At 44.5% G+C, this 14,047-nt stretch overlaps 2 protein-coding genes across 2 annotated transcripts in view; both read left to right on the top strand.

Annotated features, from left to right (window-relative positions):
* The first annotated feature begins 4,172 nt into the window (after positions 1-4,172).
* On the top strand, positions 4,173-6,806 carry LOC307024932 (tripartite motif-containing protein 16-like). Its single transcript, XM_079659441.1, has one exon. The coding sequence runs from the start codon at positions 4,299-4,301 to the stop codon at positions 5,964-5,966; it is 1,668 nt and encodes a 555-aa protein (XP_079515567.1). The 5' UTR covers positions 4,173-4,298; the 3' UTR covers positions 5,967-6,806.
* A 2,860-nt stretch (positions 6,807-9,666) lies between these two features.
* LOC307025350 (uncharacterized protein) overlaps positions 9,667-14,047 on the top strand; it is a 10,200-nt gene continuing 5,819 nt past the window's right edge. Inside the window, exon 1 of the mRNA XM_079659984.1 lies at positions 9,667-11,330. Within this exon, the coding sequence (XP_079516110.1) occupies positions 9,677-11,330 (1,654 nt within the window). The 5' untranslated portion in view covers positions 9,667-9,676. The remainder of the gene's footprint in view (positions 11,331-14,047) is intronic.

The following is a 14,047-nucleotide window of genomic DNA, read 5'->3' as shown; positions in this document are numbered from 1 at the left end:
CAAAAACAGGATGTTCTTCTTGAATTATGTCCAAGGTGCCGTACGAAGCTGATGGAGAACATGTGGAAGTGATCTGAGACTAATGGAGTCAGTGCAAGTTCAACCAGGAAGACCATCTTTACTCATTTACTATTTCCATGTTACTACTCTCTCTCCTCTCAATAAGTGATCGGGGGCGTCACTCCCCAGCTTAACCAGTCACTTCGTTCTATTCTCAAAATCCTATCATAGCACTCCGCTAAACTTTTTAAAACTTCTTCCCCCTCTGACAGCTGTCATTTCAGGTGACTCGACGCAACCCTCCTCCACCCCTTATCACCTAATGTCCCTCTGAATCCAGGGTCAAGCTAAGCCCCTCCCCTTCAGACCGAACCCAACTATCCATTCACCACCATCAGGGTCAAGCTAAGCCCCTCCCCTCCAGACCGACCCCAACTATCTATTCACCACCGCCAGGGTCAAGCTAAGCCCCTCCCCTTCAGACCGACCCCAACTATCCATTCACCACCACCAGGGTCAAGCTAAGCCCCTCCCCTTCACACCGACCCCAACTATCCATTCACCACCACCAGGGTCAAGCTAAGCCCCTCCCCTTCAGACCAACCCCAACTATCCATTCACCACCACCAGGGTCAAGCTAACCCCCTCCCCTTCAGACCGACCCCAACCATCCATTCACCACCACCAGGGTCAAGCTAAGCCCCTCCCCTTCAGACCGACCCCAACTATCCATTCACCACCACCAGGGTCAAGCTAAGCCCCTCCCCTTCAGACCGACCCCAACTATCCATTCACCACCGCCAGGGTCAAGCTAAGCCCCTCCCCTTCAGACCGACCCCAACTATCCATTCACCACCACCAGGGTCAAGCTAAGCCCCTCCCCTTCACACCGACCCCAACCATCCATTCACCACCACCAGGGTCAAGCTAAGCCCCTCCCCTTCACACCGACCCCAACTATCCATTTACCACCACCAGTGTCTAGACCCCGGGGGGTTTCATCAGATCGGTTCTCCCCTCCCGAATGATACTCCTGCACAACGGGGCCTAATCGCCAAAACTCCATTACATTCATTTGTGTATTCCTGGCAATAATGATGTATTCTTACATCAAAACCGTCTCTCCTGATCAGGGCCGGCGCTAGACTTTTGGGGGCCCTGCACGAGCTTTGGCTCGGGGTTCCCCCTCACTCCTTTACAGGCCAGGCCAGGTGACATTTGTGCTTTTCAATGTGGGTTTTTATCTTCCTAGTGTTTTGTATTGTTTGTACGGAGAGTTTCTCAGTCTGTGGCTCCTGATCTGCTTTCAGTGTCTCGTGTTTTACATTTGTTTCATGTCCTGTCTGTTCTTTATGTATGTGTGTTATGTTTTTATACAGTTGTTGATGTACGGCACTTTGTTCAACTCTGTTGTTTTTTAAATGTGCTATAGAAATAGAGTGGATTGGATTGGATAATGATCAGAGACAAATATAGGGAAATAGAAATAAAACTGATGATATAACAAAAATACTTTATTAATATCTGTTTGACGATCAATTGACAAACATGAGGATGTTAAAAAGTGGTAAAGTGTTGAAAATAAAACTAATAAAAGTCATAATAAACAACATTTAAGTGAAAATACAGTGAATTCAAAATTATGATTAAAAAAATGATTAAATCTAAATAATAGAAATAAAGGAAGTAAAGTAAAAATGACCAATTATCACATTTAAAACAATGACATAGCACCTTTTGGAGCTCCTCTGATACACTCCAAAGGGTTTGACAAGCAATTGATACAAATGTGAAAATAAAATAGATTAAAACAATAAAAAAAGGTCATTAAAAAATCAAATGAAATGGAAAATAAAGATGATAGTTATGAAGTACATAATAACCAGACCGCAATGATGTGTTTTATTTAAAATCAGATTACGTGCAGACCCTCACAGATCCTCTGTCAGAAAGCAGCACGGCCAAAACACTTCACTTAGTCTCTTTGGATCACTTGCTGTCTTCTCTGGGTTCTGGTTCTGGTTCGGGGGTGTAGAACTGGAACGTGACGCAAACAGGGACCACGGTGAGGGCGGTGCTTAGAGGGATCTTTAGGGTGTGGGCTGCTGTGGAGAAAGGGTGAGGAAACTCTGGAGGGGGGGAAGGGGAGGCGTCCACATGTGGAAGGACGTTCAGGAGGTCAGCAGCGCTCTGAGAAACGTCCACAAACAGAGCTATGTTTGCTGGGTCTTCAGGGAGGAGAGGGAGGGGGTCTGTGGGTCTGAGGGTCCTCTGAGAGGAGAGGAGGGAAGGAGATGAGGAGGGGAGGAGGTGAGGAAGGGAGTGAGGAAGGGAGTGAGGAAGGAGGTTCAGTCTCCTGGATCACGTTAGGTAGGGGTGTCTCTGTGATGGGGTCCTGTGGGGGGGGGAGTATCCTGGGATGGGGACACATCGGTGGACGTCTCCTCAGAGGAACTCACCTCGATGGACTCGAAGGAATCTGAGGTTTCTTCTTCTCCATTGAGACACATCTGTTGGAGGGTAAAAAGAAAATATTGAATTGAAGGTTTTAACCACAAATCATCATTTTGGTTTCAACTAAAGAGGACGTATAAAGTTTTCAGGTTCATATTTAGTTTGAATGCACAGAATAAGGAGTTTTTTCTATATAAAAGCCCCCCCCCCCCCCAACACACACAATACTACTACTACTACTACTACTACTACTACTACTACTGATACTACTACAACTACTTCTACAACTTCAACAACTACTACTACTACAGCTACTACTACTACTACTACTACTACAACTACTTCTACAACTTCAACAACTACTACTACTACTACTACTACTACTACTACTACTACTACTGATACTACTACTACTACTTCAATAACTACCAGTACTACTACTACTACTACTACTACTACTACTACTACTACTACTACTACTACTACTACTACTACCAGTACTACTACTAGTACTACTACTACTACTACTACTACTACTACTACTACCAGTACTACTACTAGTACTACTACTACTACTACTACTACTACTACTACTACTACTACTACTACTACTACCAGTACTACTACTAGTACTACTACTACTACTACTACTACTACTACTACTACTACCAGTACTACTACTAGTACTACTACTACTACTACTACTACTACTACTACTACTACTACTACTACTACTACCACTACTTCTACAACTTCAACAACTACTACTACTACAGCTACTACTACTACTACTACTACTACAACTACTTCTACAACTTCAACAACTACTACTACTACTACTACTACTACTACTACTACTACTACTGATACTACTACTACTACTTCAATAACTACCAGTACTACTACTACTACTACTACTACTACTACTACTACTACTACTACTACTACTACTACCAGTACTACTACTAGTACTACTACTACTACTACTACTACTACTACTACTACTACTACTACTACTACTACCAGTACTACTACTAGTACTACTACTACTACTACTACTACTACTACTACTACTACCAGTACTACTACTAGTACTACTACTACTACTACTACTACTACTACTACTACTACTACTTCTACTACTACTACTACTACCAGTACTACTACTACTACTACTACTACTACTACTACTACTACTACTACCAGTACTACTACTAGTACTACTACTACTACTACTACTACTACTACTACTACTACTACTTCAACAACAGATACTACTAGTACTACTACTACTACTAATACAATACTACTACTACTAAAACAACTACTACTACTACTACTACTACTACTACTACTTCTACTACTACTACTACTACTAGTGCTTACAGTAAAAAACGACTTACTGTACATTAATCTATTTAATCAATCAGCTATCTCAGGACATTGAGGCTATACTTTACAGTGGAGGAAACAAGTATTTAACCCCCTTCAGATTCTGTGATTTTACCAACTTACTTTACAACTGAAAGCTCTTTTCAAAGGAAGAGCAGGTTGTAACGAGGCTCTGTAGGTCAGAGACCGAGCGCTGCTCCTCCTCCTGGAATGACTCAGAGTCTGATGAGCCCTCCCTCTTCTTCCTGCTGTCAGACACAGCCAGCGCCACCCTGTGTTTCCTGGTTCCTCCCCTTCAGATCTGAGGAGGAGGGGTGTAACCAACATGTGGGTAAAGCACAAGAGCTGATAGGCGACACTCACTGCACACACATCCTGTTCAGATAACCAGTCTCACTAGTTTCAGCTCTCAGGAAGTGAAACTCACACACTCGCTGCTACTGAGAGGAGAGATGGCGCAGAAAGGAGTTCAGCTGGAGAGGGAAATCTTCTCTTGTTCCATCTGTCTGGATCTACTGAAGGATCCGGTCACTACTTCCTGTGGACACAGCTACTGCATGAAGTGTATTAAAGGCTTCTGGGACGGAGAGGATGAGAAGGAGATCCACAGCTGCCCTCAGTGCAGGCAGAGCTTCACACCGAGGCCTGTCCTGCTGAAGAACACCATGTTAGCAGCTTTAGTGGAGGAGCTGAAGAAGACTGGACTCCAAGCTGCTCCTGCTGATCTCTGCTATGCTGGAGCTGGAGACGTGACCTGTGATGTCTGTACTGGGAGGAAACTGAGAGCCTGTAAGTCCTGCCTTGTGTGTCTCGTATCTTACTGTGACCAACACCTCCAGCCTCATTATGAATCACCTGCCTTTGAGAAACACAAGCTGGTGGAGCCCTCCAAGAAGCTCCAGGAGAACATCTGCTCTCGTCACGACGAGGTGATGAAGCTGTTCTGCCGCACTGATCAGCAGAGTATCTGTTATCTCTGCTCTGTGGACGAACACAAAGGACACGACACGGTGTCTGCTGCAGCAGAGAGGACTGAGAGGCAGAGAGAGCTGGAGGGGAGTCGACTAAACATCCAGCAGAGAATCCAGGACGGAGAGAAGGAGGTGAAGCTGCTTCAGCAGGAGGTGGAGGCCGTCAATGGCTCTGCTGAGAAAGCAGTGGAGGACAGTGAGAAGATGTTCACTGAGCTGATCCGTCTCATGGAGAAAAGAAGCTCTGATGTGAAGCAGCAGCTCAGATCCCAGCAGGAGAGAGAAGTGAGTGGAGTCAGAGAGCTCCAGGAAAAGCTGGAGCAGGAGATCTCTGAGCTGAAGAGGAGAGACGCTGAGCTGAAGCTGCTGTCTCACACAGAGGACCACAACCAGTTCCTGCTCAGCTACCCCTCCTCACTGCCAGCCCTCAGTGAAGCTACACACTCCTCCAGCATCAACATCCGTCCTCTGAGATACTTTGAGGACGTGACGGAGGCTCTGTCAGCAGTCAGAGACAAACTACAGGACGTCCTGAGAGAGGAATGGACAAACGTCTCATCGACTGAAGTGGATGTTTTACTGTCAGCAGCAGAGCCCACCACCAGAGCTGGGTTCTTAACATATTCACAGGAGATCACTCTGGATCCAATCACAGCATACACACATCTGTTATTATCTGAGGGGAGCAGAAAAGCAACAGTCATGACACAACATCAGTCTTATTCTAGTCACCCAGACAGATTCACTGGATGTTATCAGGTCCTGAGTAGAGAGAGTCTGACTGGACGTTGTTACTGGGAGGTGGAGCGGAGAGGGGGAGGAGTTTCTGTAGCAGTCACATACAAGAATATCAGCAGAGCAGGGGGTGAAAGTAGATTTGGACTCAATGACAAATCTTGGTCGATGTATTGTAACCAAAACAGTTTTACATTTCTTTACAACAGTATCAGCACTCCCGTCTCAGGTCCTCTGTCCTCCAGAGTAGGAGTGTACCTGGATCACAGAGCAGGTGTTCTGTCCTTCTACAGCGTCTCTGAAACCATGACTCTCCTCCACAGAGTCCAGACCACGTTCACTCAGCCGCTACATGCTGGAGTTCGGCTTTATTATCCTCATGGAACCACAGCTGAGTTTAGTAAACTCAAATAGCCTGAAGTCCTTGGAGGAACTCTTCTACTTCTTAAACTCACCGTCTGTCCATCAGAGCTGATTGCTCATGTCTTCACTGCAGTCTATCAAACATGATGGGCGGGGCTTGAACATCTTCTCCTGAGTTGTTCTGTAGATGTTGGACTTTCTCCCGGCTCCTTCCTGTGTCTGTGTAGCCATGGAGGCTGCTCAGGAGGATCCTTGTTCACCTGTAAACTTTGCTCTAAACATGTGTTGGATATTTCTTTTGATTCTTGTTGTTGTTTCTCTTGTAACGCACGAGTCTTCAGAGAGAAAGCAGCTTCTTTTATTGTGCACATTTTATTCTGGTTCTAAAACAATAGAGACATTTATAATCACATGTATTATTCTGACAGATTAAATGTTATTGTTGCCCAAATTAACTAAACATGAGTTCCAGATGGTTAGAACACTTATTTCATCATAACATGTTTATTTAAAATGATATTACTTCCTGTCATGATCATAATCAATAAGTACATCATTTATTATTCTGCTGTAAATAGCTCAGAGTCTTTGCTTGGGAAATAACATGTTATTGTTTTGCAGACTAATTGTTGTTGTTGTTGTTGTTGTTGTTGTTGTTGTTGTTGTTGTTATCCAAATAGAAAGTGGGTACTCTGAGGTTTTATAGAACATAACTTATCAGGATAATAATCAATAAGGACAGCATGTATGATTCTGTTTGAAATAGCTGAGATTAAACACATGGTGTGGAGAAAGAGAAACTGATCATGAACTCATTGAACAGACTTTACTGATGGGATGTGTGATCAAATTCAATGTGTGGATAATTAATAAAGGTTTGTCTTTCAAAAACAAAAACAGGATGTTCTTCTTGTATTATGTCCAAGGTGCCGTACGAAGCTGATAGAGAACATGTGGAAGTGATCTGAGACTAATGGAGTCAGTGCAAGTTCAACCAGGAAGACCGTCTTTACTCATTTACTATTTCCATGTCACTACTCTCTCTCCCCTCAATAAGTGATCGGGGGCGTCACTCCCCAGCTTAACCAGTCACTTCGCTCTATTCTCAAAAGCCTATCATAGCGCTCCGCTAAACCTTTCAAATCTTCTTCCCCCTCTGACAGCTGTCATTTCAGGTGACTCGACGCAACCCTCCTCCACCCCTTATCACCTAATGTCCCTCTGAATCCAGGGTCAAGCTAAGCCCCTCCCCTTCAGACCGAACCCAACTATCCATTCACCACCACCAGGGTCAAGCTAAGCCCCTCCCCTCCAGACCGACCCCAACTATCTATTCACCAACACCAGGGTCAAGCTAAGCCACTCCCCTTCAGACCGACCCCAACTATCCATTCACCACCACCAGGGTCAAGCTAAGCCCCTCCCCTTCACACCGACCCCAACTATCCATTTACCACCACCAGTGTCTAGACCCCAGGGGGTTTCATCAGATCGGTTCTCCCCTCCCGAATGATACTCCTGCACAACGGGGCCTAATCGCCAAAACTCCATTACATTCATTTGTGTATTCCTGGCAATAATGATGTATTCTTACATCAAAACCGTTTCTCCTGATCAGGGCCGGCGCTAGACTTTTGGGGGCCCTAAACGAGCTTTGGCTCGGGGGCCCCCCTCACTCATTTACAGGCCAGGCCAGGTGACATTTGTGCTTTTCAATGTGGGTTTTTATCTTCCTAGTGTTTTGTATTGTTTGTACGGAGAGTTTCTCAGTCTGTGGCTCCTGATCTGGTTTCAGTGTCTCGTGTTTTACATTTGTTTCATGTCCTGTCTGTTCTTTATGTATGTGTGTTATGTTTTTATACAGTTGTTGATGTACGGCACTTTGTTCAACTCTGTTGTTTTTTAAATGTGCTATAGAAATAGAGTGGAGTGGATTGGATAATGATCAGAGACAATTATAGGGAAATAGAAATAAAACTGATGATATAACAAAAATACTTTATTAATATCTGTTTGACGACCAATTGACAAACATGAGGATGTTAAAAAGTGGTAAAGTGTTGAAAATAAAACGAATAAAAGTTATAATAAACAACATTTAAGTGAAAATACAGTGAATTCAAAATTATGATTTAAAAAAATGATTAAATCTAAATAATAGAAATAAAGGAAGTAAAGTAAAAATGACCAATTATCACATTTAAAACAATGACATAGCACCTTTTGGAGCTCCTCTGATACACTCCAAAGGGTTTGACAAGCAATTGATACAAATGTGATAATAAAATAGATTCAAACAATAAAAAAAGTCATTAAAAAATCTAATGAAATGGAAAATAAAGATGATAGTTATAAAGTACATAATAACCAGACAGCAATGATGCGTTTTATTTAAAATCAGATTACGTGCAGACCCTCACAGATCCTCTGTCAGAAAGCAGCACGGCCAAAACACTTCACTTAGTCTCTTTGGATCACTTGCTGTCTCCTCTGGGTTCTGGTTCTGGTTCGGGGGTGTAGGACTGGAACGTGACGCAAACAGGGACCCCGGTGAGGGCGGTGCTTAGAGGGATCTTTAGGGTGGGGGCTGCTGTGGAGAAAGGGTGAGGAAACTCTGGAGGGGGCGAGGGGGAGGCGTCCACATGTGGAAGGACGTTCAGGAGGTCAGCGCTCGGAGAAACGTCCACAAACAGAGCTATGTTTGCTGGGTCTTCAGGGAGGAGAGGGAGGGGGTCTGTGGAGGTCTGAGGGTCCTCTGAGAGGAGAGGAGGGAAGGAGATGAGGAGGGGAGGAGGTGAGGAGGTGAGGAAGGGAGTGAGGAAGGAGGTTCAGTCTCCTGGATCACGTTAGCTAGGGGTGTCTCTGTGATGGGGTCCTGTGGGGGGGGGGGGAGTATCCTGGGATGGGGACACATCGGTGGACGTCTCCTCGGAGGAACTCACCTCGATGGACTCTAAGGAATCTGAGGTTTCTTCTTCTCCATTGAGACACATCTGTTGGAGGGTAAAAAGAAAATATTGAATTGAAGGTTTTAACCACAAATCATCATTTTGGTGTCAACTAAAGAGGACGTATAAAGTTTTCAGGTTCATATTTAGTTTGAATGCACAGAATAAGGAGTTTTTTCTATATAAAAGCCCCCCCCCCCCTCACACACAATACTACTACTACTACTACTTCAACAACAGATACTACTAGTACTACTACTACTACTACTACTACAACTACTAATACAACTTCAACAACTACTACTACTACTACTACTACTACTACTACTACTACTACTTCTACTACTAGTACTTACAGTAAAAAACGACTTACTGTACATTAAACTATTTAATCAATCAGCTATCTCAGGACATTGAGGCTATACTTTACAGTGGAGGAAACAAGTATTTAACCCCCTTCAGATTTTGTGATTTTACCAACTTACTTTACAACTGAAAGCTCTTTTCAAATGAAGAGCAGGTTGTAACGAGGCTCTGTAGGTCAGAGACCGAGCGCTGCTCCTTCTCCTGGAATGACTCAGAGTCTGATGAGCCCTCCCTCTTCTTCCTGCTGTCAGACACAGCCAGCTCCACTCTGTGTTTCCTGGTTCCTCCCCTTCAGACCTGAGGAGGAGGGGTGTAACCAACATGTGGGTAAAGTACGAGAGCTGATAGGCCACACTCACTGCACACACATCCTGTTCAGATCAGCTGTCTCATAGTTTCAGCTCTCAGGAAGTGAAACTCACACACTCGCTGCTAGTGAGAGGTGAGATGGCGCAGAAAGGAGTTCAGCTGGAGAGGGAAATCTTCTCTTGTTCCATCTGTCTGGATCTACTGAAGGATCCGGTCACTACTTCCTGTGGACACAGCTACTGCATGAAGTGTATTGAAGGCTTCTGGGACGGAGAGGATGAGAAGGAGATCCACAGCTGCCCTCAGTGCAGGCAGAGCTTCACACCGAGGCCTGTCCTGCTGAAGAACACCATGTTAGCAGCTTTAGTGGAGGAGCTGAAGAAGACTGGACTCCAAGCTGCTCCTGCTGATCTCTGCTATGCTGGAGCTGGAGACGTGACCTGTGATGTCTGTACTGGGAGGAAGCTGAGAGCCTGTAAGTCCTGCCTCGTGTGTCTTATATCTTACTGTGACCAACACCTCCAGCCTCATTATGAATCACCTGCCTTTGAGAAACACAAGCTGGTGGAGCCCTCCAAGAAGCTCCAGGAGAACATCTGCTCTCGTCACGACAAGGTGATGAAGCTGTTCTGCCGCACTGATCAGCAGAGTATCTGTTATCTCTGCTCTGTGGACGAACACAAAGGCCACGACACGGTGTCAGCTGCAGCAGAGAGGACTGAGAGGCAGAGAGAGCTGGAGGGGAGTCGACTAAACATCCAGCAGAGAATCCAGGACGGAGAGAAGGAGGTGAAGCTGCTTCAGCAGGAGGTGGAGGCCGTCAATGGCTCTGCTGAGAAAGCAGTGGAGGACAGTGAGAAGATGTTCACTGAGCTGATCCGTCTCATGGAGAAAAGAAGCTCTGATGTGAAGCAGCAGCTCAGATCCCAGCAGGAGAGAGAAGTGAGTGGAGTCAGAGAGCTCCAGGAGAAGCTGGAGCAGGAGATCTGTGAGCTGAAGAGGAGAGACGCTGAGCTGAAGCTGCTGTCTCACACAGAGGATCACAACCAGTTCCTGCTCAGCTACCCCTCCTCACTGCCAGCCCTCAGTGAAGCTACACACTCCTCCAGCATCAACATCCGTCCTCTGAGATACTTTGAGGACGTGACGGCGGCCCTGTCAGCAGTCAGAGACAAACTACAGGACGTCCTGAGAGAGGGATGGACAAACGTCTCACCGACTGAAGTGGATGTTTTACTGCCAGCAGCAGAGCCCACCACCAGAGCTGGGTTCTTAACATATTCACAGGAGATCACTCTGGATCCAAACACAGCATTCACACTGCTGGTATTATCTGAGGGGAGCAGAAAAGCAACAGTCATGACACAACATCAGTCTTATTCCAGTCACCCAGACAGATTCACTGAATCTCAGCAGGTCCTGAGTAGAGAGAGTCTGACTGGACGTTGTTACTGGGAGGTGGAGTGGAGAGAGAGAAGAGTTTATGTAGCAGTCGCATACAAGAATATCAGCAGAAGAGGGGATGAAAGTAGATTTGGATTCAATGACAAATCTTGGTCCTTAGATTTTCACCAAAACAGATATTCATTTCGTTACAACAGTATCAGCACTCCCGTCTCAGGTCCTCCGTCCTCCAGAGTAGGAGTGTACCTGGATCACAGAGCAGGTGTTCTGTCCTTCTACAGCATCGTCTCTGAAACCATGACTCTCCTCCACAGAGTCCAGACCACATTCACTCAGCCGCTACATGCTGGAGTTTGTCTTTATGGTTATGGAAAAACAGCTGAGTTTAGTAAACTCAAATAGCCTGAAGTCATTGGAGGAACTCTTCTACTTCTTAAACTCACCGTGTGTCCATCAGAGCTGATTGCTCATGTCTTCACTGCAGAGATCAGCTGTCAATCAAACATGATGGGCGGGGCTTGAACATCTTCTCCTGAGTTGTTCTGGAGATGTTGGACTTTCTCCCGGCTCCTTCCTGTGTCTGTGTAGCCATGGAGGCTGTCACTGCTCAGGAGGATCCTTGTTCACCTGTAAACTTTGCTCTAAACATGTGTTGGATATTTCTTTAGATTCTTGTTGTTGTTTCTCTTGTAACGCACGAGTCTTCAGAGAGAAAGCAGCTTCTTTTATTGTGCACATTTTATTCTGGTTCTAAAACAATAGAAACATTTATAATCACATGTATTATTCTGACAGGTTAAATGTTATTGTTGCTCAAATTAACTAAACATGAGTTCCCAGATGGTTAGAACACTTATTTCATCATAACATGTTTATTTAAAATGATATTACTTCCTGTCATGATCATAATCAATCAGTACATCATTTATTATTCTGCTGTAAATAGCTTAGAGTCTTTGCTCGGGAAATAACATGTTATTGTTTTGCAGACTAATTGTTGTTGTTGTTGTTGTTGTTGTTGTTATCCAAATAGAAAGTGGGTACTCTGAGGTTTTATAGAACATAACTTATCAGGATAATAATCAATAAGGATAGCATGTATGATTCTGTTTGAAATAGCTGAGATTAAACACATGGTGTGGATAAAGTGAAACTGATCATGAACTCATTGAACAGACTTTACTGATGGGATGTGTGATCAAATTCAATGTTTGGATAATTAATAAAGGTTTGTCTTTCAAAAACAAAAACAGGATGTTCTTCTTGTATTATGTCCAAGGTGCCGTACGAAGCTGATGGAGAACATGTGGAAGTGATCTGAGACTAATGGAGTCAGTGCAAGTTCAACCAGGAAGACCGTCTTTACTCATTTACTATTTCCATGTCACTACTCTCTCTCCCCTCAATAAGTGATCGGGGGCGTCACTCCCCAGCTTAACCAGTCACTTCGCTCTATTCTCAAAATCCTATCATAGCGCTCCGCTAAACCTTTCAAATCTTCTTCCCCCTCTGACAGCTGTCATTTCAGGTGATTCGACGCAACCCTCCTCCACCCCTTATCACCTAATGTCCCTCTGAATCCAGGGTCAAGCTAAGCCCCTCCCCTTCAGACCGAACCCAACTATCCATTCACCACCACCAGGGTCAAGCTAAGCCCCTCCCCTCCAGACCGACCCCAACTATCTATTCACCAACACCAGGGTCAAGCTAAGCCACTCCCCTTCAGACCGACCCCAACTATCCATTCACCACCACCAGGGTCAAGCTAAGCCCCTCCCCTTCACACCGACCCCAACTATCCATTTACCACCACCAGTGTCTAGACCCCAGGGGGTTTCATCAGATCGGTTCTCCCCTCCCGAATGATACTCCTGCACAACGGGGCCTAATCGCCAAAACTCCATTACATTCATTTGTGTATTCCTGGCAATAATGATGTATTCTTACATCAAAACCGTTTCTCCTGATCAGGGCCGGCGCTAGACTTTTGGGGGCCCTAAACGAGCTTTGGCTCGGGGGCCCCCCTCACTCATTTACAGGCCAGGCCAGGTGACATTTGTGCTTTTCAATGTGGGTTTTTATCTTCCTAGTGTTTTGTATTGTTTGTACGGAGAGTTTCTCAGTCTGTGGCTCCTGATCTGGTTTCAGTGTCTCGTGTTTTACATTTGTTTCATGTCCTGTCTGTTCTTTATGTATGTGTGTTATGTTTTTATACAGTTGTTGATGTACGGCACTTTGTTCAACTCTGTTGTTTTTTAAATGTGCTATAGAAATAGAGTGGAGTGGATTGGATAATGATCAGAGACAATTATAGGGAAATAGAAATAAAACTGATGATATAACAAAAATACTTTATTAATATCTGTTTGACGACCAATTGACAAACAGGAGGATGTTAAAAAGTGGTAAAGTGTTGAAAATAAAACGAATAAAAGTTATAATAAACAACATTTAAGTGAAAATACAGTGAATTCAAAATTATGATTTAAAAAAATGATTAAATCTAAATAATAGAAATAAAGGAAGTAAAGTAAAAATGACCAATTATCACATTTAAAACAATGACATAGCACCTTTTGGAGCTCCTCTGATACACTCCAAAGGGTTTGACAAGCAATTGATACAAATGTGAAAATAAAATAGATTCAAACAATAAAAAAAGTCATTAAAAAATCTAATGAAATGGAAAATAAAGATGATAGTTATAAAGTACATAATAACCAGACAGCAATGATGTATTTTATTTAAAATCAGATTACGTGCAGACCCTCACAGATCCTCTGTCAGAAAGCAGCATGGCCAAAACACTTCACTTAGTCTCTTTGGATCACTTGCTGTCTTCTCTGGGTTCTGGTTCTGGTTCGGGGGTGTAGGACTGGAACGTGACGCAAACAGGGACCCCGGTGAGGGCGGTGCTTAGAGGGATCTTTAGGGTGGGGGCTGCTGTGGAGAAAGGGTGAGGAAACTCTGGAGGGGGCGAGGGGGAGGCGTCCACATGTGGAAGGACGTTCAGGAGGTCAGCGCTCGGAGAAACGTCCACAAACAGAGCTATGTTTGCTGGGTCTTCAGGGAGGAGAGGGAGGGGGTCTGTGGAGGTCTGAGGGT

Source organism: Notothenia rossii (assembly GCF_949606895.1).
Source record: "Notothenia rossii genome assembly, chromosome: 11".
In the NCBI taxonomy this organism is placed as follows: Eukaryota; Metazoa; Chordata; class Actinopteri; order Perciformes; family Nototheniidae; genus Notothenia; species Notothenia rossii.
The sequence above is the reverse complement of the archived record's forward strand: the minus strand, read 5'-3'. Positions and strand labels throughout refer to the sequence as shown.

Excerpts from the sequence above, each read along its gene's own strand:
- LOC307024932 (XM_079659441.1), top strand. The coding sequence starts at position 4,299 with ATGGCGCAGAAAGGAGTTCAGCTGGAGAGGGAAATCTTCTCTTGTTCC.